The 27537-nt window shown below is 38.9% G+C and overlaps 1 protein-coding gene across 1 annotated transcript in view; it reads right to left on the bottom strand.

Annotated features, from left to right (window-relative positions):
* Nucleotides 1-9285: 9285 nt before the first annotated feature.
* LOC150085140 (uncharacterized) overlaps nucleotides 9286-27537 on the bottom strand; it is a 91556-nt gene continuing 73304 nt past the window's right edge. The window contains exons 5-6 of the mRNA XM_090373844.1: nucleotides 13112-13311; nucleotides 9286-10202 (exon numbers count right to left, since the gene is read on the bottom strand). Coding sequence (XP_090229970.1) covers nucleotides 9286-10202; nucleotides 13112-13311 — 1117 coding nt within the window. The remainder of the gene's footprint in view (nucleotides 10203-13111; nucleotides 13312-27537) is intronic.

The following is a 27537-nucleotide window of genomic DNA, read 5'->3' as shown; positions in this document are numbered from 1 at the left end:
TAATATTTCTGCAGTTCTTTTGCTAAATAATGCCACGATTTTTTAATCTTGTTTTTGTTAATTCTTAGTTCAAACGATAATTGTGATACGTGAAAATATTCAGCGACAGGGGGAAGAAAACAGGCAAATGATGCGGTTAGGTTTTTAAAGTCATACAAGGTCTGAAAATGATGTCCATTCCATCTAGAATAAAAAACAAAATTAGAATCAACCTCTAAAATTCTAATGTCATGATTCGCTTAGCTCAGATATCAGTATTAAGTGTTTGGAAAGGCAGAAAATAAGAAACTCGACCTGATCTTTACCTTGCTAAAGATCGGGTCTTGAGGACAGTGCAATGGGTGATTTCGCTGTTCTATTTCACACCGTACGGTAAAGACTTAAATTCGATTCCCGTTTTCAGTGGGAGTTGAGGAATATTTCCCTTCGGGGTGGTAGTCACTTGCTTGTTTGTTACCTTATTTCGCATTGTTGTCGAATTTGTTTCTGATGAGGATTGCAAGCCCATTTTCTCTCAGGAAACAAGTTTTTCATCTCTCAGCACAGGCAAACTAACCAGAGAATACATGATCAATAGTCATTATATATATACACTGCCTACCATTAATATCTGGACACCTACCTTTAGACAAAAAAAGAGCTTTTATTGTCATTTACTATTTTGTGCTGAAGCCTTTTGCTTTTATGACTGCCTTCAATCTTCGCGGCATACTCTCCTCCAGCTTTTTATAAATGTCAGGTGATATGTTCCTCCACTCAGTATTTAACACAGCCACCAGTTCGGCCTTGTTTTTTGGGCGATCTTGACGTGCACGTAACCGACGATCCAATACATCCCAAAGATGCTCGATAGGATTCAGATCAGCACTGTGGGCTAGCCAATCCAACTTTTCCACATCCATGTCCTCAAACCACTTTGTTACAACCAAAGCAGTATGGTACTGCGCGTTGTCTTGCTGATATAGGTATTTGCCTTCCCCGAAATATTGCCATAATATTGGAAGTGCATAATGGTTCAGGATGGTCTGGTATTGCACAGCATTCATGGTTTTGTCGATAAAGAACAACTCTTTATTGCATAAAAAAGGCACACGCCATACACAATACCCTTCACGGCTACAAGCCAGGGGTTAAGACTAATGGGCCTAAGCCAAACCACGAAAGGAGCCCCATACTATGACACTGCCCCACCAAACTTCATTGTTGGGAGGATACAATCGGGAACGAACTGTTCCCCTGGCATTCGCCACACCGAGGAACGGCCATCGGACTGGTGGAGTGCGAACCTCGATTCGTCTGTCCATAGGACTGTTTTCCCCTGCTCTACAGTCCAGGATTCGCGCTCCTTACACCATGTTAATGGCGTCTGGCATTTGTTGAGGTGATCAATTCTGTTGAACTGTTTCTGTTGAACATGCCATCTTGCATGCTCACTTTTGCAATTATCTGTTCGAAGCCCAGTGTGCATATTTAGAGCAGGTTCTGTGATGTGTTGCATGCATGGGACCTGTTTACATCCATGGAGGATTGTCCGGATATTAATGGTAAGGCAGCGTATATACACACACACAGGAGATACTCCCAAAGAACATTAAAGGTAGATTGTAATTTTTGAGTTTCTTATTTACACCAATTTTACATTCAGATGCTAGTTCTGTGGCGAGTTATGTAACTTAAGGCTGACATACTTAGCATCTGAAGTTCTCCGATTCCTCTTGTTGAGTTTTAGGCGCATCATCAGCTTAATCCATATTGCACCGTATATAATGTCAGTAAAAATTACGGCCGAATTATTGTTTGCTGGACGAAAAACCCATGGTACCCGCTATCCTCGGCTGAGACCGACTAACCGTACGAATCCCGTCAATGATGGGATTCGAAATCAGGTATTTTCCACCCTGTATGGGGAGGACGGTGATTATAACAACTGTGTTGACCACGAGGGGCCCGATTCCTGTAGTCCGAATTCTTCTCGATAGATCATTTTATTTTTCGACAGCAGAATCAGCATAACTCCTCTACCATTACGTGGTCATCCCGAACTATAATCAGAAAATTTATTTGTTTATTTATTTTCAAGAAATCCTAACCATTTTTGATTAGTCTTGCAAATCTTTTGATTTAATTTTTAATAGGATTTCTCTAATTGCTTTCAGAAGCCCAGTATTTAACAATTAACTCCTATTGCGTTGTGTTTTTATGTTATATTGTACTACCATTCTTTCTTTAAGCACTTCCTGAAGCCATTTACCATCTATTCCTAAAAAAGGGAAATGAAATCTGTCCATCCAGTTAACTTCGTATTGCTGAATCTTTTCTAAAACCATCAAGAAATCCAACCGTTACATTTAACTTCCGTGAAACGTTCCACATAAATTAATAATAACCACCAGGAATTCATCCCTACAGTACAGTATTTTTATCCTCTCATCTTGACACAGATGAACTTGGATAAAGAAAATGTTGAAATAGTAACTTTTGGTATAATATTTGAACATATCTGAAACTCGTAATTGAAATCGGAAGAGGAATTTGTATACTTAGCTCAAATCGTAAGTGGGAAAATAATTCAGAAGTAAAGAAAGAACTTGTAACCGCAAGTCAAAATGATATTTTACTTTCGAAACATGAGCAGCATCAGTGTTCCGAATTTCATCTTTTTTTTTTTTCGGTCGTGCTTGTTCCATTAAGCACAATGGTAAATACGCAATGGAGTCCTTCAATATCACAAAGTTATCTGAAAATTCGTTCGTTTAATGGATAGGTCCTGTTTTTTGGCATTCGTATACTCAACAATTTAGCACTTAGCAGAAATTCGCACTTTATTGAGCTCGATTGTTGTAGCTGGCCGAACATGAGAAATACTTTCCGTCAGAGCGGAAGGAAGTTATTCTGGAGTACCTTGGCTGAGGTAGTCCAGGCAGGGTTGTATGATCTTTCCCTCCCCTTCTGGAAACACAGGAAATTCATCCAGTAAAAGAGGCTGCTGCGTCATGAACTTAGCTGCCTTTGCACATATTATAAACAATCTAATCCAGCGCTGGGACTTTAAGGTTCCTTCAGCAATCATAAGAAATGTTTAGCTGTTGTAGGTAATGTCTTTCCTTGATGTCGTCAGCAAGGTTTGTTCCTTCCTTATGCATCATGAACGACTCTCTCTCTCTCTCTCTCTTCTCAATGTGTTTCTAAAAGTGAAAATGCATTCATAGCAGAAGTGAAAATGATTCCTTTCCTGAGACCGGCTAATTAGATCTCTGAATGAAGAAACCTTTAATAATTATTCCAGTCTCCAACGGGATTCAAACCCAGACTTTTCCAAACGGATGAAGACAATAGCATCGATCTAGAAGCATGTAGCAGTGGATGTGAATACACTCTAACTTCGCTCAGTCTGTGAATGGTGCCCATTGATATGCGTGACTTTAGTCTAGCGTCGCAATACTCTAATTATAGCACGTAATCGTGATCTCTGCCCTCTAACCAATCGCGGGATTTGTAGATTGCAGCACTAGTACAAATACAGTATATCAGAAATTTGTCTTGGTCATCTAGAAGCTTGGGGGGGGGGACGGTTTCTTTTTTTCACTTCCGACATTTATTGCTACTAAAAGTACTATGGATGGCACTACTATTTCATTCACCATAAAAACATATCAGACCTATTAATTTTGCTAATTTGAACAATTGTCTATACAAGAACAGCTGAATTTCTAGTTGTATCTCGAATTTCTAGAAGTATCTAAGGATACCTCAAGTGGCTGAATACCACCGATCTACAAGGACCATATAAAATCATTATTTTTCTATCTGAGTTTCTGAAGAATTCTATACAAAGAAAACATGCGGCTCTCGCTGCCATGTTGATTTGCTCTCAGTATTGAATAAAGTGAGAAAATCTTTCAATCGATATCACGGAAGAGCCTTCCAATAGCCAAAATCAGATAATTTGGTTCAGAGATAATGCGTGAATGTTATGTTTCCAGTTGCATTATTTGAAATGCTCTAATACCATCAAATTGTGAAACAAAATATTCGAAATATTCAAGATGTATTTGGATTCGTTAGATTTTTTGTTTTTTTTGTTGAGATGCCTGAAGCTACGATAGGGAAACCCAACCCCTCCCTCCTTTTAACCTTGAGAAGATTTTGTGAACTTTAATGCTTGGTTTGGCTTTCAGTAAACAGAAATTACGAAGCCAGAAAAATTCCTACATAATTATCCAGTCATTTGGTAGCATCGTTATCTAGTACAGCTGCCTTAGTTAATTTATGACTGCGTCATTTTTACAAAATGGGCTGTATTATCTTAATCCTACCATTCCATTACATGCCATCTCCCTTTAAAACGCTTAGTGTTTTTAAACTATAAAAAAGTCGTGTTTAAGAAATCTAATGATTGGGCACGATGTTAATCATGGAATTAGTTTATTCATCGGTTTAGGTGATAATTTTGAGTTATTATTGACGTATTTTTTTTATCTGCTCCCTCTAAGTGTTCAATACTATTTTTATAAGTGCGTTTTAATCTATTTGTGGGTTTACACAATGAAATAACTGTGGTAGATTCCTTCCTCCTCAATGTTAGAAATTTATAATGTTGTCGTATATCAGTTATTATTTATTTTCGATCATAAATATCCATGGCTGAAAAAAAATGAATTACTAATTGTAATTAAATTGTATTAATATTTAGGACAATATTGTTCTTATTCATTTCCTTGTCCTTGTTTATTTTTTGTGTACTCCATTTATTATTTAACGACAATTTTATTTTGCATATATTAAAATCGCCTTAAACCATGAATAATGTTCTGCTGCTGCGCCATCTGGACGCCACTGGCAAAACGAGAATGCGTAGAACTATTGCGCAGTGGTTCGATTTAGTCTGATGATAGGATTTGTGTCGATGTTATGACTGAATTTTACGTTGACTATTTATGCTGATTTATACAAGAATTTAACGCAGTTGGAAGGCTAAAATGATATACAATTTGGAAAGGTAATTATGCTTAAAGTGGTGTGACTAGAGATACTTAACATTTATCTTTTGAGGTAGGGGAGTGAAGTAAGCGATCAAGTAAAGAAATGTGATTGCTGTGTTTTGTTAGTATTCAATTAATTTTTGTTTTAATTTTTATCTGCTGTGAAAAATAAATATTTTGATCGATGAGTAAATTATAAAATATTTATTTTACCAAGTTTATTGGAGCAATAAGATTTAGAATCACCATAATGGTATTTTAAAATATAGTAGACTACCTATTATCCGGGGGCGGTTTAACCGGGTTGCGGATTAACTGGGGACGAAAAATATTTGATTTAAATGTCTTAAAAAATCAATTACAGTAACTACTTACAATAATTTATTTTTAAATTTAAAATTTTTAAAAATACCGCTTAGGGCTTCATAAACTATTCGAGATTTAATAGAGAACAAATCCGATAAATTAATTGGATTTGTGGAGTTTCAGATAGTGCTGGGGTATACAGTTTTTTTTTTTTTATATTAAATGCATATTGTCCCTAATCCCGAATTTTTGTTTACTTTGCGGATTATCCGGGAAATTAATTTCCGAACTCCCAGGTTAATCGGGATTCTACTGTATGACAGTTTCGCATTTTCTGTATTCAGATATCGCCCCAGTGATCTTTTAGTGTTTTAAATTATGCGCATGAAATTATAACTGAAGTTATTTAAATATATACTCACAAATATTGCCATTGATTTTCATTATAATCGGATAAATATAAATCCAGCAATTATATATGTATACTCGTGTATATATATACACACACACACACACACACACACACACACACACACACACACACACACTCCCACCTAAAAAGACTAGAATCACGTCGTTTAATTTTTCTTAAATTTTCAGTTTTATTAAAATTGGACGAACTTTTCATCAATTTTTATTAAAATACTTTCTATTATATTTATACATAATAGAAAGTATTTCAATAATCAAAAAATAAATAATATTTAATAGAAATTTCGAGAATATTCTAAAAACGTATAGAAGACTCTTGAAGGTGTTAGAACATTGTAGATGATTCTAGAATGTTTTGCAATAATATAAATTGAGGAGTAACAGCTGTAACTTATAAAGTCGAGCACCCGTCATTCAGAAACAGTTTTGTGTAAGTTGTGTGTTTCGTGATAAACATGGCAAGAAATAAGGAACTGAACGTTGAAAAAAGAAGTGCTATTAGAACTCTGTATAACGAAACGAAAGTTATTCCTTGAGAAGTATTGGCAAAACACTGTGTTTCATTGAAAGCAGTACCATTCTATTCAAGGAGATTGGCAGTTTCACAACGGAAGTACAAGAGAAGACCATAACACTGATTTCTAAATGCAGTCGACAACTTACTGCACCTGGAATCCGAGCTGAGTTTACTGGGTGTCTGCATCCACTGTAAAACTTCATCTTAAACCAAGCAGACTTCATGGTTGTGTAGCTGTTTGAAAACCCTTATTAAAACCGAAAAATTGAAAGAAACGTTTGGCTTGGGCTAAAAGCCACCAACATTGGACAAATGAAGAGCGGGAAGACGTTCTATGGACGGATGAATGCAAAGTTGAGATTTTTGGATCCAAGCGTAGAGTTGATGTGAAACGATCAAATAAAAAAAAATATGGCGCCACATTGTTTAGTACCCATAGCAGTCAAACACGGTGGTGGTTCCTTCATGATCTGGGGTTGTTTCTGTTTCTCTGGACTGGATGACGTCAGAATTGAAGAAACTTTAAGAAAGTTATAAAAACATTCTTGAACATAATGCAATATCCTCTGACTTTGGAAAACATTTTATATTATAACAAGACAGTGACCCGAAGCATGGCTCTGACCTGTGCAGGATCTTTTTGGCAACTAAAAAAAAAACAGGAGGAGATAATGGCCTGACTTAATCAAATCGCCTAACTTAAATCCAGTACAGATTTTTACGGGATCATCTAGCCCGTCAAGTCTGCCATCTTCACAAAATTTATGGGGAATAATGTTAATTAAGACACTATTATAAACTTAATTGCTAGAATGCCATGTTTGGTGTCAGGCAGTGAGTGATAAAATCTTGCGGAGGATATTTTGATGAAAAATCAGTATAGTTGTTAATATTAATCATTTCAATATTTTTGTTGTAAAATTTTTAGTGCTTAATAAAAACAAAATCTATCTTAAAATACCTTGTAGTGTGTTGTTTTTTATATTAATTCTTACATTGACGTAGCTAATTAATAAAATAATAATAAATAAATAAAAATAACGAAAACTGTTGTGCACTGTAAGATTTGCTTCAGTTGTTTTTTTTATTTTTGTGGGGGGAAGGGAAGGGTAGGATGCCTGTCATTCTTTTATTTGATATATATATATATTGAAATTTAATTTCTAAAAGTAGGAGATATATTTCTTCTTTGTATAATTGTAACCCAATGAAATCATTAGTTCTGTTCACGGGTGAGGGGACAAAATCATTAATTAATTTTAGGGAATCGCGATATTACAAATTTCCATACCCATCATATGCTGTCCATATACTGTATATTGTAGCTGTAGTACTGGATATTGTGTTTGTTGCTGCACATCGATTGGAGGAATGAATGGACAATATGGCGGATGCAGAAATGAAATATTCTCGGTTCGCGCATAAGAAAGTGGTAACTTTTTGAGGAATTATTTTTGTTATTAGTATACTAAATATATAAAACACGAGTTATTACTGTGTACTTGTTATATTACTCACAGAAAAAATGTGTTAATATTTGAATTATGATTAAAATATAGGAGGAAATAAATATATTCACTAAAGAAAAAAAATTATTTAATTTTAAGGAATAAAAGTCAAACGCCCCTGAAGTACAACTCACTGTGTACGTTACTTAACTTATTTCGATATGTATTGAGAGGGTGCCTTTTTTGATTTGTAGGAAATCATAAAAAAAAAGAAAAGAAGTAGCTTACTTTGATGAATATCGAGCCTGATAATCATAACAGTTTGATCTTAATATATCAAGCGGATTATGAAAGCCGAATTTCAAAATATTTCAGTACACGTCATAAGACCGAGGTAGTTATTAACATTCCTGTTTCAATGCGAGTATATTGCTTATTGATTTACCTGCATATAGCAGTTTTATTGAATTTTTCTGTTTGGTCTATGATTGATGACGGTGACCTACTTAAGAGGCTGTTACCCAGGTGGGGAGAGGGATTTTGTTTCTCTGGTGCTCAAATCACAGCAACTGTTTAGCTTATGTGGACATTACAAATCAGCATGCAGTTACGAGCCAATTAAAGTATCATTAGTAGGTGTTTGGCAGCAAGAACAGTGGTAATGCAGCAATTAAGCCGACACAAAACTTGTCACAACAGCGCCATCGAGTGGACAATTAAGCAAGCTAAGTAAAACCTGATTTGAAAGTAATGACACGCTTAGCTAGAAGGGTTTCCCCTTTAGCAGTGATAATGATAATAATTTACTAATGTAAAAGTTAATGCAGTGCCCGATCTACACACAGCGCTGATTCGGTCCCGCCATTGAACTGCGTTCAGAATTTACCAAATGCTTTTGTGCCTCCTTAATTGGATGTGATTGTGAAGTAGTTGGAATTCCTTTTTGTTATTGTCCACAAGACATCAATATGTATGTTACCACGGTGAGTAGTGCGCTTTTGTATGTCTGAAGGTTGAGCTCAACGGAATGTACGAAGTTGGAATAACTTTGACGTGCCCATCCTTCCATTAAATAAATACGAAACAGTAATATCCATGACTTAGAGATTTCATATAAAGGAATGAACCGCTGCCCGTCATTCGGACCTGTTACAGTCTTCTGGTTTTAGAGACTCAACCTGATGCACATTACCTTTTGATGTGGTAAGTCTGCACTTTCAAAGAAGTGGTGTAGTTGGTAAGGGTAACTTTTGGTAGTAGCCTATTTCTTAATGGAAGAGTCTTCCTTTTGAGGACAATTAAATAAGGTATTTCGTTCTTCACGAACTTCAAACAGCAAATCATTCGCAACAGAAGTTAATAATATTGAGAGCAAGCAGATATAGAATCCATATTCATTGTAGTGATAGATTTCAAGGGAACTCCACTTAAAGTTAGTTAGTGTTGATAAAAGAAAGGACGAAAAGAAGGGGAAAAAATCACTTACCACGTGTGGCAGCCTTCTCTAGTTGGCTCCATGGAAACATCCGACTAGGTGTGGAGGGAGAACACAAAAGGGGCGAACTGAAGCCGGAGCACACACAGTACGTGACGGGAAGCTTTACTTATCACTGAGAGTCGACAGGGTGACGGCAGCCAACTGTTCTTGCTGCCGCTCAAGCCCGTTCACCATGTTTTCAATGTTCTTCAGGTCACTGGAAGAGGATGCTGAAGAGGGCCCAGCAGATCCCTCAGAACTACTTCCGTCAGACGTCGGAGACCCAGCAGTGCATTTCAGCGCTGTGTGGGTGGGACTGACGGAGTTCAGGGTGTCGTAGGGGGAACCCGAGACGGGGGACCTGTTTTCAGGATGTCCGATTAGCGGCACGGAAGAGGTTACCACTTGGCTGGTGGTAACGGGCAGCGGATACGGCCAGAATCGTTGCTGCTTCAGCCTGTTCGTCAACGTTGTTGGCTCTCCACCGATCACCCCTGACTCGGAGGCCAGTCTGTGGTTCAGAGCGGAATACCCCTGCGCCAAAAGGGGATGCGTTGCGGCGAACGCTAGGTGAGCGTTCAAGAAAAAATTGTGTCCTGGCGAAAGGCTGGGGGTCGTAGTCGCCTGCGAAAGTGCGGGGTTGGAGGAGCACTGGGTGAAGGCACTCGGGATGGCGGCGGAGTTGAAGAACGACATCGGGTAAGGGGACGTGGTCGCCGTCGAAGTCCCCGCCATGAACATGCCAGGCAGGGTCTGCTGCATCCCGCCGGGGTAGAACGCAGAAGGATACATGTACGGCAGCAGGTGGGGGTTTGGAACGGAAGAAGACACCGTCACGTTGGCTCCTGGCTGCTCAGGTGTGTGATCTTCCCTCGCAGTGTCCGAATCGTCTTTGGCGTTTTTACTCCTTTCTGCATGCTGCGTCGCTTCGCCAGGGGACAGCGTCCTTTCTCCCAGAGAAGGATCCTGAGGAGAGGGGAGTTCGAGCCCTGGCCTGTCTTCGTCGAGAGATTCTTTCCTTCGCGTTCCATGCTCTGGAACTGCGGAGACAACAGAAAAATATCTCATTGAAATAAACATAGGAATAATTCATCTTAAAAATTTTACATGGAAAAGAAATCAAGGCATATAAAGATGAAATGATGTAGAAACAAGAAATGTGACCATCTTTGTAAACTCACAAGTATTATTCATTTCTGCAGTGATTGTGCATTTTGTTCATATGGAAGGATGTTTGCTCTCTCAAAACCTAAATATCAATCCTGAAAAGCTCTGCAATTGCAAATCCTACAGAAAGGAAGTTCTCAGAAACTCTTACTTGCAAATACAGATGTAATTAAGGATACAGTTCCAGCACCTTGTTCGGCCAGACACAAGCCACTGGGATTTAGGAAACCCGACCTCATCAAGAAATAGATGTCAGGATTGTCATACCTACACAACTCTAATCCCACAGAAGAAGACGACTGCTGGAAATTTGAACTTTCAATTTTTTTTTTTTTTTTTTTTTTTTTTTTTACTGTATCGCAGTCATTCCTGTGGTTACAAATGCTGTACGTTGTTTGGCTGTAAATATTTGTGTTTGTGTAAATACGGTGAAACTATCACTTGTGTCTGTTCAAGCAAAAGGTATGCTTCAATTGTCATGGTATTAAGTTCTTACCAGTTTACGGTAGTAAGTAATTAATAACTGAAATATTCTATATTCCAGATAATTATAAATCAGATATTATGTATTTCATGTATTTCATAACTGTAACATATTTGTATGTTTTGTAACATAGTTGTATATGTATGTTCACCCTCTAGCCTGTGGCTGTAACCGGGTGTTCTCATAAGAGAAATAAATTGATGATAATAATAATAATAATAATAATAAAAAACGGCTGCAACTAATTATAATTTTCTTTCTTTTATTTTTAATGAAAGTAATCTTCAAGGAGTTAATTTCTTAGAATTATCTGATTCCCTCGCTGGTAGCAAGTCTGTTTTTTTTTTTTTTTTTAATTATTTTAATTCAGAAGTATACAAAATGCTGTTCGCGGATAGGTGTCTTCCTCGGTCTGAGAATAAAAATACAAAGTAGGCAAATGTCGGCAAAAAAAACGAAAATTCTGTTAACGAAGAGCTTAAAATAATTGGACATTCAGTTGCTATTCGATACAATGCCCTCCTGACTGGGTTTGATAACTACAGTGAGGCAGAAAGGCTACTCTAGAGTTAAATGAAGTTAAAGAAGACTAATTCTCAATTTAAGTGTTAAATTGAGAGCAAAAAATATTAAGCAAAAATATTAAGGAATAACATCACACGAATTTTATTGGGTTAAAACTATTACACTAAATTAAACTACCACACGATAGAACTACTTAAAAATTGGAGACGTTTCTAGATCCAACATTGAATGCTGTCATCAGGCTTAACCAGGAAAGATTTTAACCTGATGAGGCCTGAATAGTTCAACTGTATGATAGTTTAACTTGGCGTAATACTTTTTACATGTTCCCTTGATATAAACCATTCACCTGTTTTAATTAATGTTATTCACTTCTAATTAATCCAGTGTGAACAACCACGTAATACGTTTTGTCAACAAAAAATATTTTAATTCTCAAATGCTTACTATTTTATTTTCATGCGAACCTCCTAATATTCATATATAAACTGTACTAACATTGGGGGATAGAAAATTAAATGCACTGTGAATATATTTGTTGATTTATTAACAAATATCCACGATAAATAAACAGACAAATAAAGGAATACTAGAACTACCATGTTCAAGTTATGATTTATTTATGATGGGATTGGCATTTCTCAAATTACCATCGGAGGAAAAACCAAACGAACAATAAATTTTTGGTGAAATAACGCGGGCATCCAGTTTTTTTTATTTACCTCACCACTCCACCGATATTTGGCGTATGTTTGTAGGAGGGGCAATTATTCTAATTTCAGTCAATACGGCTTCAGTGGTGCTGATGTTATGAGGTTAGGAAAAGTTAATTAACATTATAATACAAATTAGAGTGTAGTTTCAGTGTCGCAAGAAGAATCAAAGATGGTGGCACTCCGTAAGTGGGAAATATGAATGCCACCATCTCTAGGAGGGCGGTTCAAAGAGCAAAATATGTTTAAGTCTCCTTCTCATAGACGAGTTTCCCAATTTTTTTACGTGTTTCGTCGGCTAACAAAATAATTACTTTGTTGAGTCGAGAGGGTCCAGTAATTCTTCATTTTGGGTTATGATTGCTGTAAATCAAATGAATCAGCAACATTCCCAGGCAGTTACGCGAATTTGTTGGCACGCTAATTTATGATGGAACGATAAAATGCATTTCTGACATGCGTACTCGTTTCAATCGATGCCCATCGCGAGGTCTGAATACTAGATCGTTGCCTCCCTACAGTCCGGCATGCAGCAAAATGGTCATGAGGCGACGTTTGGCTGGCATTTGTTTGGAAAGCCATCGTAATTAAATTTCTATTCAGTCGAAAAGTTTAGAAATTGAGCAGTTGTGCAATGTAAGATAGCCCGGCGAATAAAAGAAGATAAAAACGAAGCAGTATCTTTTCACTTTCACAGATCGAGTAGCCGTGAGGTTGGTTGGAGGTCTGTGAATATCCACGCTGAGTGTATCAGGATGTTTAAGTATTTAAGATGCTCTTTAGACGTTTTAAGCGCGATCATTTTTAACGAGGTTGTTTGAGAGAGGAATCGTAGAAAAGCGAACCCATCTCCAGCACATTTCGCTTTAACACATTCCGCAATACTGAAATGGCAAACGTTAAATGTTAAATGAAGGCGTTGCTTCGTCGGAACTTTGGCTCATTTGAAGTGTGTCCTTGGGGCTTCACACCCGAATAATTAGTGATGTTCTGTGCGGGTCTAACTCTGTCGGTACGACTCTACACTAGTTTAGCCAATTAATTGTAGTAAGCGGCTTACCTTCTTGATCACCAGATGTCGTTGTTAAGTTGCACGCAGGTCGCAGGTCGGCTACCCCTCCGACATCCACCTTTTCTTCATCTTCCTCGCTGCTTTCGTCTCCGTCGTCGGCAGCAACCTTACTGGAACATTCGGCGGAGTCATGTGGTAAGTTCGAAGGTAACCTGTCTTGCTGCTGGGAGAGGAGGAATGCTTGTCGCCTGGAGAAGGAGCAGTGAATATCACTACAGGAAACACCACAACAGAATCTACCATTGTTAGACATTCAATCTTCAGTGTTCTGATATTGAACACAACTGTACACTCGCAGACACAAGCAAGCACATCATACGCACATACACACAAACAAAATATATATTTTTTTGTAATGGTAATTTATTTCCCGATTTGTTTGTTTGTTTGTGTTTATAAATAGAAGTAACAAATGACTGTGCCAGTTCTCTTCCCTCCCATCCACTTGGGTTCCAACCCCCACGATTAATATGAGAACGCTACTCATATTGAACCGCCCAACGTCACTTCGCTCATACAGTGCACGTGACCACTAATGAGGGATCTGGCGAGGTACTCCGTCTCCCGCCCTTATTTCCCCCCTCCCCATCACCATTACCACACAGCAATCACGATAGATGGGGAACATGGTTGCTCAGGCTTGCTACAGATACTAAATACAGCCAATCATCGAGTGTTTCTTTTGTGGGAGAGCTCCCTTCCTTTATAGTCCTTCAACACAGAATTCTACCGCAAATATATGTAGCTGTATTCTACCCCCCCCCCCGCACTTCACATTGCTCCTACAAACCTGAGTGATTAAACACACCAACATCATCCCTGCGCAGAGATGAATCAGAGCACTGTTGGCAGGATGTTTTGACACTCCTCCGATGGCGTGCGATTGTTAACGACCTGTGGTTTACAGCGCACGAATTTGTCCACTGTGTTGAGTCACGTTTTACAGATTTTCTGTAAACTGGTATTTAAGATTTAGAGGAGACGAACCTCCTGGATTCGACTACTCTATTTTTGCCGATGTTTTCATCAAAATGACGAATGAAAATATTCAAAACTTGGGGGGAAGGACTGTTAGCCATCTAGAGAAGAAAGGGTGGGATATTGTTTTTGAAATGGATCTTCAGCTTATGACAGAAGACGGAGACCCACTGAGTGTGGGTGGGAGCTCTCCGATATCAGAAATTTGGAATTTCTTGGTTTGTGGGAAAGATTTCCCGTGTGATGGCAAGGGCATCACGTGACTGCATCTGGATCCTACTTGAAGACATCTAGCGGATGTATAATCGAACAAAAGAACTTAATTACTAGCTAATGACCAATTTCTATGTTTGCAATGTTGCTCAACAAGCAATTACCCCATTCCCAGGTACTGCATGGATAGCAAAGTCCGCCTTCCGAAATTACATCCCTTCTTCGCGCACTAACTACTTCCTCTGGCTAAACATTAGGCCCACCTTCAATCATAGAAACCCTGACATCCTCTCTCTTTCTCTGTTGGCCGTCTCCGCCTCTGTTACGTCACGCTACGCTATACTGGAACACGGACGCTGCATTTCTCTGTGTGTGTGTTTGTGTGGACACATTAGAGACTTTATTCTTTGTCTAGCACGTGTTGCCGCCCTCTAGTGGGCGAAGTAGGTTACACCCGACGGTTAGAAAGTAATACAAGGTTACTAGCATGAACAAGAACAGCACCGATCGTCCCAGAGGTACCCACGGCGCCCAGTTGTGCTTCTAATCGGCCTCGGACTTGAAGGATGCCTGGTGACAAGTTCACCGGCCAGATGTTCAAAACGTGGTTAAAGGCGCTGGCACGATAATCTGGTAATTCCATCTTTGGCATGTGTGGTCTCTCAATAAAGAGAGGTGTTGTTGGTAGTCTTTTACGTGTCTGTACGAGAGATAAAAAATTCCTCTCTTATGCACCTCCCTAATTGTTACCAGAATACAGGCCACTAAACACAACAGCTGAAATGCATGGATTCGATTGCAGTACAGGAATTTCCATTTTGATGCAGAAGTACTATTTGTGATAGCTATACAGAAAGGCAAGAAGTGAGGGCTATCTCCAGTAGAGATGTGATCTTGTTGAAGATGAGTGTGGAGCAGCTTATTCTTTTATTGCAAGAAATGTCAGAGTCGAGAATTCTTCATTCCCCGACCTTGTGACACGTTCATTATTGTCTCATGGCCTACGTATCCTCTGGACTAATTGATGAAAAGTAACATCAGATAACGTAATTTCCTTGGGCACCACTAATAATAAACATGAAACTATTAGTGCAAAATTTAATTAAGGTTTTATTTTATGGATCCAACAATAGGAAGATAAATTTATTACTTATAATTTTTTCTAGAACGAAATATTGAATATTCTGGGTAATGCGTTATGTAATGTATATGTATTGCAGAGTAGGGATTTTTACAGGGGAATTAAAAAAAAACGCAATTTTATCATTAGCTGCATCTTACCCACAGCTTGATGAAGGCGCACTTCATTTCACAGCTGAAAACGTTAATAAAGGAAACGGATGCTGAAGTAAGAAATATCGCTTGACTGTCTAATAGGAAGTAAGTAAAAGAAAAAAAGTTCAGACATTTGTGAAGTTTCTCTGGCTAGTGGTAACGTTCTAAGTTCCAAAAACAGAACAAAATAGCGCAAAAAGACGAATGAAGTTTCTCATCCGGCAGTCTATTGGTTTAACGACACAAGTAGCCATTAGCTGGCACCTTAGTTCACATAATCCAACGCTTCAGTGACCATGAGGCCAGACCATAACGCTAATCTCTTTGTGGTTAATCTCTTGTGCTTTCTCCGCGTTTTTATCAGCGTTTCCCGTAACGTTAACCCATTACGAAGCCTCAGAGGTCAATTACACGAAAAGTGGTGCCATCAAAGGCTGCTCGTTATGGTGGGGCAGGAAGTTCAAGTTCCCATGGTCAGTAGCTGCTCTAAATGGTGATTGCTCGGTTGTTTCGCCACTCGGCTTCAAATAACTGCCCGAACAGTTGGCAAAAAATAAAAGTCGATTAAAAACTTTATAAAGTTTTGGAGTTGGACGCGATGGAGATCCGCTCCATTACCGCTAAAACCATTTGTGAGGGACTTTCTGCACAAGCTGCATTGTCCGAGTTTTTGTTGGTCAAAAACACCGCAAAATGATCCGTGTAAGATGGACCAGTCCTGCTGTTAACCCCGTGTTTGCGATTATTGTATTGTTATTGTCCCAAAATAGCTCCAATTACGTCTATTGTGCTTCAGGAAACATAGTACTTGTAGACCGCCATTACGTTTTTGTGAGGACATCCGCACAAATCACGCATGCGTGCAGTGGGCGGCGAGTTAAAAGAAGCTCATCAAATATGTAACATTGAAACAAAGGATAGGCGACGTACACGATGTTCTCTCTCTCTCTCTCTCTCTCTCTCTCTTATGGGAGCAGTGTACTGAACTGTACTGTGTGACAGAGGAATACGTAAAAGAACCCATAATTTGAATTTAGTTTCAACTTCTGAATTAAATGAAACTTTCTGTAGGCTCAACGAGTCTATAAAATTTATGTTTTGGTATTGAAAGGTTGCTTGTCACGGAAGTATTATCATTTATTTCAATGTGGGACCAATAATGGGACCGATTATCTAGCCCTGCTCCTCTTCTTTCCCCAACATATCCCTCGATTTCCTCGTAACTTTAATAAAATTTCTATTCCAGAAGCGATAGAAATTTCCAGGATTCCACGAATGGAACTTTTAAAAATCCCATAATATTTTGGGTGTTGGCGTATTCAGTTATAGGGCTGTTTGAAAAGTATGGTAACAAATAGTTTTGTGAAAACACATTTAATCAGAGATAGACGAAATATGAAAGCAAGCATAATAGTGCACTACTTTTTTGACTCGATGTGCTGGCAATCAGATATAAATCCTGTTGTACCCATCGCCAAATAATATTGTGAACATGCCGTAATAGGCGTATTTCAAGTACGACTTTCAATAAAGATAGATAGACATCTTGATGTCTAGACAACTTGATGCCTAGCGTAACAGTAGACAACTGTTGAAATATGGCTTTTCTGAAGTTCCCATGCTGAGATTCTGAACGAACAAATCCAATCAATATGATTTAAACTTTTACAAGAGTTCATAGAAAGGAAGTTGCTAAACTTCTCTTATTACTACCTCTTTTTTTCGTCTATTAACGAAAGTTGCCAAACTTTCGTTGCGTAGATGAGTAAAGTTCTCAAGTCCCTTCGACTTGAGAACTCTACTCATCTTGTCGCAGATCTTTACTTTTACAAGTTTATACACTGCTCGGAAAAATTAACAGAAAGTGGTGGGGGAAAAATTTGAAAATGAAGGTATCCAACGACTGCCGTGGCCAGCACGATCGCAGACTTAAATCCCATCGAACATGAGCGGAACGCCTTTGGACGTCGCATTGCATACCGACAGCCAACTCCCTTGGTCACTTGGTGAGCTGAGGTCTGCGCTGGTGGAAGAATGGGATTTGTTGCCCCAGAATCTTATAGACACCCTTAGGTCGAGCATGGTTCACCGCTGTCAGCCCTGTTTAATCGTTGGAGGGGATCATATGCCGTATTGGTGTCATGTGACCATATTTTCAAGCACCTTGTATCGACTACTGTAATGTGACCTTTTTATTAATTCATATACAACCCCTATAAATGTCCTTTATACCTGTTCGAAGTTTCTCGCTGTCTCCTCATTTCATAGTTATTCTGTGGTACATCACCATACCAAATTTTGTCCTGCTTCGTTGCAAGCAGGACAAAATTCAGGAAATGCCCAAAGTCAGGAAAGCCTTTTTTAAATGCAATATATAGTTATAAGAGTGCAATATGAGCGAAAAAAATATTTTATTGTTTAATTATTTATTGAAATACAATTGTATAAATAAATAATAATTAATCTAATAAATAAATAATCAAATCAAAATTTCTAATCTGATAGATCATTAGTTGTATACAAAATTGCAAACCAGAATTTTAGACCAAAGGTTTTACATTAAAAAAGAAAAAAAAAAAGGCGCTTCCACTTTATTTTATTCTGTGGATTATAAAAGCTTTAGTTTTATATAATTATGTTATGAGGCTCGAATGTTAGCGGATTTGTGGCAGTTGCTGCCAGTCCTTTGCCATCCTGAGGTGCGTCAGTTGTATGCAAAAGGATCACGGTTTACCTCCTCTTCAAGGGTGAGGAGGTAAATCGTCTCCAACGCATAGTAGATCACTGCCATTCCAGCGATGTGGGAGGGAACTGTTCATAAGTGTCTTCTCTGGTACAAATCTGTTAGGCAGTCTCAAGTTTCTATAAAATTGGATAAAAGGAGGGGAGGCCCTGAAATGGAACGAAGGAATTCTCCAGTAACACTCCTTCCTAGTTTTTAATGTTTATTGCTATGAGCAGGTGAGCAAAAAGAAAACTCAACTCATTGGATTATTCTGAAGGGAGTGGAGATGTGCAAATGTATCCCCCAATTCACAAAGGGGAACAAAGAATGACACGAGTATTACAGACATGTTAGTTTAACTTCTGTTCCGGGTAAAATAACGGAGTCACTGGTAAAAGAAGTATTGCAGGATCATCTAGAGAAGACGGCAGTAATAATTCAGACACAGCATGAGTTTGTTCAGGGGGAACTCTTGTCTGATCAATTTTATTTGATACTATGAGACAGTGACAAAGGAACTTGGTGCTGTTGTTGTTGTTGTTGTTGTTGTGTTTAACGACACAAAGGCTACTTGGGCCATATTGTGTCTTTCTAATGGTGAATATTCAATAATAACTATATTTTATGATATAATCCTATCCGGTTTAGGAAAGTAAATAGTTCTTTTTTATTAGGATCATCTCCCAGAATCTGCATTAAATTTATTGATCTCTGCATATTAGTAATTGATTTAAAAGTGTCTAAGCGGATGTTTTGAAATCGGGGACAGTCCACTAACAAATGGCGAATGGTCAGTTGTACTTGACATGATGTACATTGGGGAGCGCTGTCATTAGTTAATAAATAGAGGTGAGTGAGATGAGTATGCCCAATCCTGAGCCTTACTAAAATTGTTTCTTCTCGTCTGCTTTTCTGGAAGCTGGAGGGCCACAGCTTTGGTTCTGGTTTTATTTGGTACAATTTATTTCCTGGATGGCCTTTCCAGATTAATGACCAGCTATTATAACATGCTTTACGGATAATATGTTTATAATCAGTATATGGAATTTGAAAAGTTTGAAGAAGAGTATTATCTGGTTGTTTGGCTGCAAGATCTGCTCTTTCATTTCCTGCAATCCCAGAATGACCTGGAATCCAGCAGAAAGTGACAGTTTGGTTTGACTCTTTACACACAAGTAATTTAGAATGGATTTGTTTTATTACAGGGTGAGAGGAGTTGGTATTACTATTTATGGCAGAGACAGCACTGAGTGAGTCAGTGTATATTAAGGCAGACGAAATTAGAAGTTGAGTAATGTGACCTAGAGCCAAGTTAATGGCATAAAGCTCAGCAGTGAAGATACTGCATCCTATGGGTAATGAGACAGAAGCGGTGAATGATGGAAAGATAGCCGCAGCGCCTACTTGGGTCTCGGTTTTTGATCCGTCTGTATAGATCTTACAGGCCTGTGAATTGGAAGCGGAGTGAGTTTCATGTAATTGTGCAATATTCAAGGGACACAAGGTGTTCTTTCCCCACTGTTGGAAATAATCATCAAAAATTGCACGGATATTTGTCCACGGTGGATCAGGCGGTGTTATGTCCTGATATATATTGCCGATTTCAATATTCCACGTTTGAGTTAGTTCTTTAAGTCTAAGTGCAGCAGGTCTGTTTTCATTTGGTTTACTGTTGTAAAATGACTCCCATTCGGTATTGTACAGACATCTCCAATTCGGATGAGAGGGAAGACTGCGGATTTTTGCGGCATATATCAAAAGCAATGTTTTCCTCCGAAGATGTAAGGGAGGTTCATGGGCTTCGATGTAAAGACTCTGGACTGGAGAGGTTCTGAAAGCCCCTAGAGAAACTCGAAGGGCACTGTGCTGGATGGTATTTAATCGCTCTAAGGTACTCTTCCTTGCAGAGTCATACACTGGAGAACCATAGTCCAAGCGGGACCTGATGAGAGCTCTATAAATATGGATAAGAGTATGCCGATCAGCGCCCCATGACATAGATGACGCACACCGAAGGATATTCAATTTCTTCAAGCAGATGGTACGAAGATAGGCCACATGTGCTTGAAAGTTCAGTTTTCTATCTAGTATCAAGCCAAGAAAGCGGACAGTGTTAACCAGAGGAACCGACACATTTTTTATCTTTAACTCAGGATCAGGATGAAATGACCGGAGTTTGCAGAAATGAGTGGTAGTGGATTTCTGTTCAGCAAGATGGTATCCATTGCGTAAAGTCCACGATTCTATTCTGTTTAGAGTAATTTGTAACTGTCTTTCGATAGAATTCATATTTTGTGATTGGCACGATATCGTGACGTCATCTGCATACATATATACATCAATAGTTTTTGGAAGATCTTCCAATATATTGTTGACCCTAATTGCAAATAGCGTTGGACTCAGTATGGAACCCTGTGGGACACCCTCTTCTTGAATATGAGATATTGATAGGAAGTTTTGATATCTGACTTGAAAGGTACGTAACTTTAAAAAGTTCTGAATAATTTGAGGTAGATAGCCTCTCAACCCTAACTGATGCATATCCTTGATAACACCATGACGCCATGTGGTGTCGAATGCTTTCTGAATATCCAGGTTGACCATAACTAAATGTTGTCTCCTGATGAAGGCGTTACGTATATTAGATTCAATTTTGACAAGTAAATCTAGGGTGGACCTGTTTTTGCGGAAGCCATATTGGTGGTCAGAAAGCAGATTTTGGGAGTCTAGAATCCAGATAGTAGTAGTAGTAGTAGTAGTAGTAGTGGCACTTGATGAGTCTCTTATGCACCATTCTTTCGAAGATCTTGCCCAAACAGCTTGTCAATGATATTGGTCTGTAATTTTGAACTTGAGAAGTATCTTTGCCTGGTTTTGGTATTGCACAAATATATGAATGACGCCATGAGAGAGGATATGTGTTTTCTGAGAAGATCCTGTTATAAAATAGCAACAGTGTGTACAGATCAGCTTCACACAGATGTTTAAGCATTCTGTAGTGAATGCCGTCTGGTCCTGCTGCACTATTTGGAGATTTACTCAAGGATTCTTTGAGTTCAGCTATAATAAAAGGCTGGTTATATGAAAGTGGGAGATTAGTGGAAAAATTTAATTTTTTTTCGTTCTTCATTGGTTTTAATTCTCTGAAAAGTAGTCACATAAGTGGTAGAGGCGGAAGTATTATAGAAGGATTCTGCTAAAGCATTTGCGATGTCAGTAGGAGAGGATAGGTCCTGCCCATTCCACTGTATTATTGGAGACTGTAACGGTATAAATTTTCCATTCAGAGCTTGTATTTTTTTCCAGATAATCCGAGTGTCAGTATGTTTGTTAATAGTTGAGGCGAATTTAATCCAGGAGTCACGTTTTGCTTTTTTCCTAATTTGTCTTGCTTTGGCTCTCAATTTTTTGAAAACTATAAGGTTGGCGGTAGTGGGGAATTTGCGAAATTGGTTCCAAGCACGGTTTTTTTCTACTTTAGCTATGGTGCAATCTTGATTCCACCAATGGTTTTGGTGTACCCGCTTGCTCTGTTTGGATCTTGGAATAGAAATTTCGGCTGCTGATAATATATGGCTGGTAATGTGTTCGGTTACGTCATCAATATGTTGTTGCTGTACATACTGTTTGTTTAGTAGGACACAAGTAGAGTAGTTTTTCCAGTCTGCTTTGTGGAAATTCCAAGATAAATGGGCTTTCGGGCATGATACGACCTGTGTTTGAATTGAGCTGATGATGGGAAAATGGTCACTGTGGAATGGATCATTCAACACAAACCATTCCATACTTGGAAAAAAGAGATGCTGAACAGATAGATAAGTCTATGGCAGATGTTGTACCTGTAGGTAATTGAATATGAGTTGGAGAGCCAGTGTTTAATACAGTCAGATTATGATTATCTAGGAATGTTTCAATTAATTGGCCTCTCTTATCCATAGTGGAGGATCCCCACAATGGATGGTGACCATTGAAATCACCGAGTAAACAGACAGGAGGTGGTAGTTGTGTTAAAAGGCTGTCACGTTCACTCTGGGAACAAGGATAATTAGGTGGTATATAAACAGATGCAAGAGTTAATGATATTCCCATTGCTATTCGAACTGCTACAACTTCTAGGGAGGTTACTAGTTGGAGATGTCTTGATGGCATGGTAGTTTTCACAAGAATACCTACCCCTCCACGAGAAGAGTCAGAATCCCTGTCTCGCCTAAACATAGTATAGTTTTTGAATTTGAGTGAAACTTTTGGTGATAAAAATGTTTCCTGTAAGCATACTCCTAATGGGTTAGTTCGCATGAGTAAATCATTCAGGTCATCTATATTACTGCGTAGTCCTCTGCAGTTCCATTGAAGGAATTTGTTCATTGATTGGGTTTATTTGAGGAAGATTGATCTGACTGTTTTTTCTGAGGTTTCTGTCTATTTTGTTTTGATTTTTCATTTCTGGGAAAGGTTGGGCGTCCTGTGTCCATGGTATCATTGGCATGTAGTTCTAATACTGTGTCTTCGTCCTCTGACTGAACCTCCATTTCCATGTTGCTATGGCGTGGTTTCGTTGTCTTTTTATTTTCAACACTAACAGATTTTGTTCGTTCGGGCAAGGTTGAGATGGCATCAGTTGGGATACTGATTGGTGTGTTGCTAGTTTCATTAACTGTAGATTTTTTATTGTACGTTAGCAAAGTTTTGGCCCAGGTGGCAAATGAAATGTTTGGTTCTATGGAGACATCTGTTTGAGTTGAAATTGACCGGCTATTTTTAGTGACGGATGCGTATGATCGGCTAGGCATGGTTAACAGAATTTGCTTCCTTGCTTCTGGGTATGTGACTTTATGCTCTACCTTATATTTCTGGATTTGTTTGCCTGTTTTCCAAAGGTCACATGCTTTAGAAAAGGCAGGATGGCTTCCTTTACAGTTAGGGCAAGTAGGAGTGGTAGCTGTACAGTCACCTTGGGAATGCTCCTTAGAGCCACAAATAGGACACACAGCATCGCCTCGGCATGCCGTCTGAGAATGGCCATACTTTTGGCACTTAAAGCAGCGAATGGGATTTGGGATGTAGGGCCGAATCTTGCAGTTTAAATAACCTGCTTTAACAGAAGATGGAAGAGTCGGAGTACTAAATGTCAAAATGATGGACCTGTTTGGTAGTAGGTTGCCATCTTTTTTGGTCATTATTCTCCGCGCATGTGTCACTTTTTGTTCCCTGAGTTCTTGCATTATCTCTTCTTCTGACACAGATAGCAAGTCCCATTCGCTGATAACGCCTCTAGAGGTGTTAAGGGTGTTATGGGGCGTAACCGTCACTGGAATACTGTTAAATGATGTTAACTTTAACAGCTTCTCTGAGTGAGTTGTCTTAGAAGTTTCAATTAGAAGGTCTCCAGATTGGAGACGCTTAACCATTTTAGGAGATCCACAAACCGATTCCAAACATTTCTGTATAAGAAAAGGCAATAATTTGCCAACAGGTTGCGTGGATAACGAGTGCATTATAAGAAATGCCGGCACGTCTTTATTTTGATTTTCCGTCCTTAGTCGCTTTGGACGATTGGAGTCATGGTCAATGTCAGGAATTTCTGACCTTGAGCTCGAGGGCTCTAATAGTGGATAGTTACTTATATCCATGTCGGCTCCTTTTGGCCCTGGGGGTTTGTCTTTACCACCCAGGTTACCGGCCCCGCCACGGGGAGGCAGGAGCAGTGCCACGAGGTGACCAAGCGGCTATTAGTTGTGTTAGTAATAGAGGAAAAAGAAACAGAAAGGTGTCTTTCCTTTCTGGGCCTTTGCCTACTACTTGTAGAACGAAAGAGCTACTGAAATATAAAATGAAATGAAGAAAACGGTATTCAGAAATAAACAGAATATGTACTGCAAAAGCTCTTTGGATAATTCGCTTGGAAAAACGCACTGAGATCGCTTGGCCACGGAACGCTTGGCACCCGGGGCCGAACTTGGTGCAAAAAAAAAAATAATTTTGATATCATAACTTGGATTTCAGGAAAGCTTTTGATAATGTTGCACATGGAAGGCTGTTGTACAAATTGGAGCAGTGTGGCATTAAGGGTAAGTTGCTACAATGGATAAAGGGATGGTTGAGCGGGAGACAACAGAAAGTGGTAATCAATGGACACTGCTCTTTGTGGACTATTGTTATTAGTGGATTCCCCCAGGGTTCGGTGTTGGGCCCATTGTTTTTTTTGTATATTTATCAATGATATTGATGAATGTATATCAGGCTTAATGTCGAAGTTTGCAAATGATACAAAGGCTGGCAGGTTTCTTAATGACAGCATGCTACTGCACCAGGATCTAGAAAAGTTGGGCAGAGTGACAAACTTCCAAACAAGTGGCAACTGAAGTTTAACATTGACAAATGTAAAGTACTGCATATGGGTAGCAGCAACCCCCAGAGAATTGTACCAACTGTATGGTACTACATTCAGGGCAGTGGAGAATGAAAAAGACCTAGGGGTAATTATGTAGTCAGATATGAAGTTTTCTGAGCAATGCAAATAGGTTGCCAGAGTAGGTCATGGGGTCTTGTCAATGATGTACAGGAATTATGCTAGCAACGATAAGTAGATGGTTGTCCCTTTGTATAAGGCAATGGTCAGGCCACACCTTGGGTTCTGCGTACGGGTCTGGAAGCCTCATTTTAGGAAGGATGTAGAGTTGCTATAACGAATACAAAGAAATGTAACAAGATTGGTTAGGGGAACAAGGTAGTGCTCTTACCAAGAAAAGCTTAAGTTCTGCAAATTGCAGCGTTTGGAGACTAGGCACTTGTGAAGTGATCTGATTGAGGTGTATAAGGTCTTGAATGGTTTGAGCAGGCTCAATGCTGATGGGATTATTCCTCTTGGTCATATCACGCAGCTTATGGATGAGGCATACATTCAAATTGAGGAAAGACAGCTATGGAATAGATGTGCTGAAATTTGCCTTCAGCCAGAGGGTAGTGATTGCTGGAACAAACTTCCATCTGTCATTGTGGAAGTTGATAGCTTAAATAAATTCAAGGAAGAAGTGGAAAAACTGTTGGAGTGAATGAATGAGTAAAATGGGAAAATGTTTTTTTTTTTTTTTTTGGCTTATGCTGCATAAGCTTGATCCTCTTGCTAAGGGAATGAAAACAACGCTGTTGGGCAGATATAATACATGGGAATTCCACTGTATGTCGTCAATGAAACTACAAACTTAAGTCACCTTTGTAACATTATTAACAATTCTGCCTTACCTACCTTAGAATTGGCAGACAGTACAGTTCTTTGGAGAAGGATCCGTATTTGCACGGTCAGTACAAGAGTGGTTGGAGGAAAATAATGTTTGAACTTGTCATTTCCAGCTTCAGAACCGGAATCTCAATTTAAATTAACAATTTTTGGACCAACAGCTGAGAGCCAAAACAAGATGTTCAAGCAGAGCAAAAGCCAGGGCACTACGGGAGTAGTGGGGCAAGATTACAGTCTTCACACATACCAATAATTGCTGGAAAAGAGTTATTTATATTATTAAAACCTAGGTAATTTGATATTAGTAAGCAGGTTTTTGTTCGTTTAGTTTAGATAAGCGATACGTCGCCTTATTTTTAGATAAGGCGATGTATCGCTTATCTAAAAATATTATGTGGTTAGTTCATAACTCTCTTCTGTGGTATAATGTGGGCTACATAAATGAACTTCTTAGTCGAGAAATATTTTTAAAGTACACCATCTTATGGGACATTTTTCGAAATGTGGCACTCAAATTCTTAGGGAAGAAAACAACGGTCCACACGGCCAGTTCCATGGTACGTGTTCCCTAGTAATTATTACTGATTGTCTGTTATGCGTCTTAACAGATATTCGTATTATGGTCTGTAATCATTTAAAATCCTCAGCGTCTCGCTGTTCTTGTACGAGTACTGTATAAGCTAGTATAATAACAGCGTGTTTTTTCTGGAGAGGCGCTGTGTATGCATTCACAGTTAGTTCGTTGTTCAGTATCCCATTCTGTGACACGCGTTGAGGCTCACACTCCTTCATGAAGTTACTTGGTTAAAAATTAGCTTCGAAAATACAATCAGGCGCTTGTGGAGCTTCCCTTTGTTAAGGCCGCTAGTTTTTATTTCCTTCGCTTTGTTCGAGTCCGTAGACGCTCTCTGGCCCTTTCATTGATAAATGTTAAGTTATTCGTGCCCAGTCGACCCGAAAGGAAATCTGCCTATCTCACTTTCTTCTTTCGCTATGGCTTCTGTTTATGGTTGGCGTGAAAATTTCTCGTCACCTTCCCGGCGATGTTTTTTTGCAACACGTCTTTGCACAGTTTTGTGGCTTCGTTTTTATTCACGAATTCCTCCCAAGTCACATTTTATTGAAATGTGAGCGTTGGCGTTATGCTTTCTGTCACCTACCCATTGCTTTCTCTCTCTTATTTGTCCGCTTATCTTTCCAAGTCTCACTGAGACGAGCAAAAAAGAACAGAAATGTAATTAAAAAGCCCATAGTGAAAAGGTAAATAGTGTGCAATATTTTACTGCTTTACGAACGCCCCAGCTAAAGACCAACCAACCAAAATAGTGAACCCAAAGAATTCTGTTTTTTGTTGTGCCGGACCAGATCCTAATAATTAAAGGTCACTGCCACCCGACGACATCCAATAATATTATTTTTAAAGGCTTCCCTTCACTCCTCTCGATTCGACATATAAATTACTTAAAAAAAAAAAAAAAACTACTACTACTATGTATTGCTAAATGTCATACGACGAACTATAATTTATGGAGACGAAGCGCCCACCATCTCTTAATTTCCATGAGTTCATATTGTGCAATTTATATGTGGCTAATAATTGTTCAGATTTCCGGATTCCGGAAATTAAAGATAAACACAGGGGGGAACATTTTTTTATAGGGAAATTGTAGGACTTGTTTTTGGAACACTGGGGAGTCTATTAAATTGAAGAATAGATTGACTTTTTGCTTTGAGCCTCATCTGTACAAAGTGTGTATTCGTGAGCAACTCAGCATACTGCGTGGGATCCTTGGTCCTTCAGCCTTTGCAGCTATTCTCTTAGGTGTAACAAGCTGCCTATGAATTTAAAACGCTGTTGGAAAACTGATATGCAAGTGGCACTTGTCAATCAAGTGGATGACCGAATTTTGGTACAGTACCAAATATTCTGCATGCACCTTCACGATGATGAGAGTGTTAGCAACTTTTGGTATACTCGTCATGTGC

The sequence above is a fragment of the Mastigoproctus giganteus genome, chromosome 5 (assembly GCF_048544385.1).
Source record: "Mastigoproctus giganteus isolate SK-2022 chromosome 5, ASM4854438v1, whole genome shotgun sequence".
NCBI lineage: Eukaryota > Metazoa > Arthropoda > Arachnida > Uropygi > Thelyphonidae > Mastigoproctus > Mastigoproctus giganteus.
Note: the sequence above shows the minus strand (reverse complement) of the source record. Positions and strands in the feature narration are given on the sequence as shown.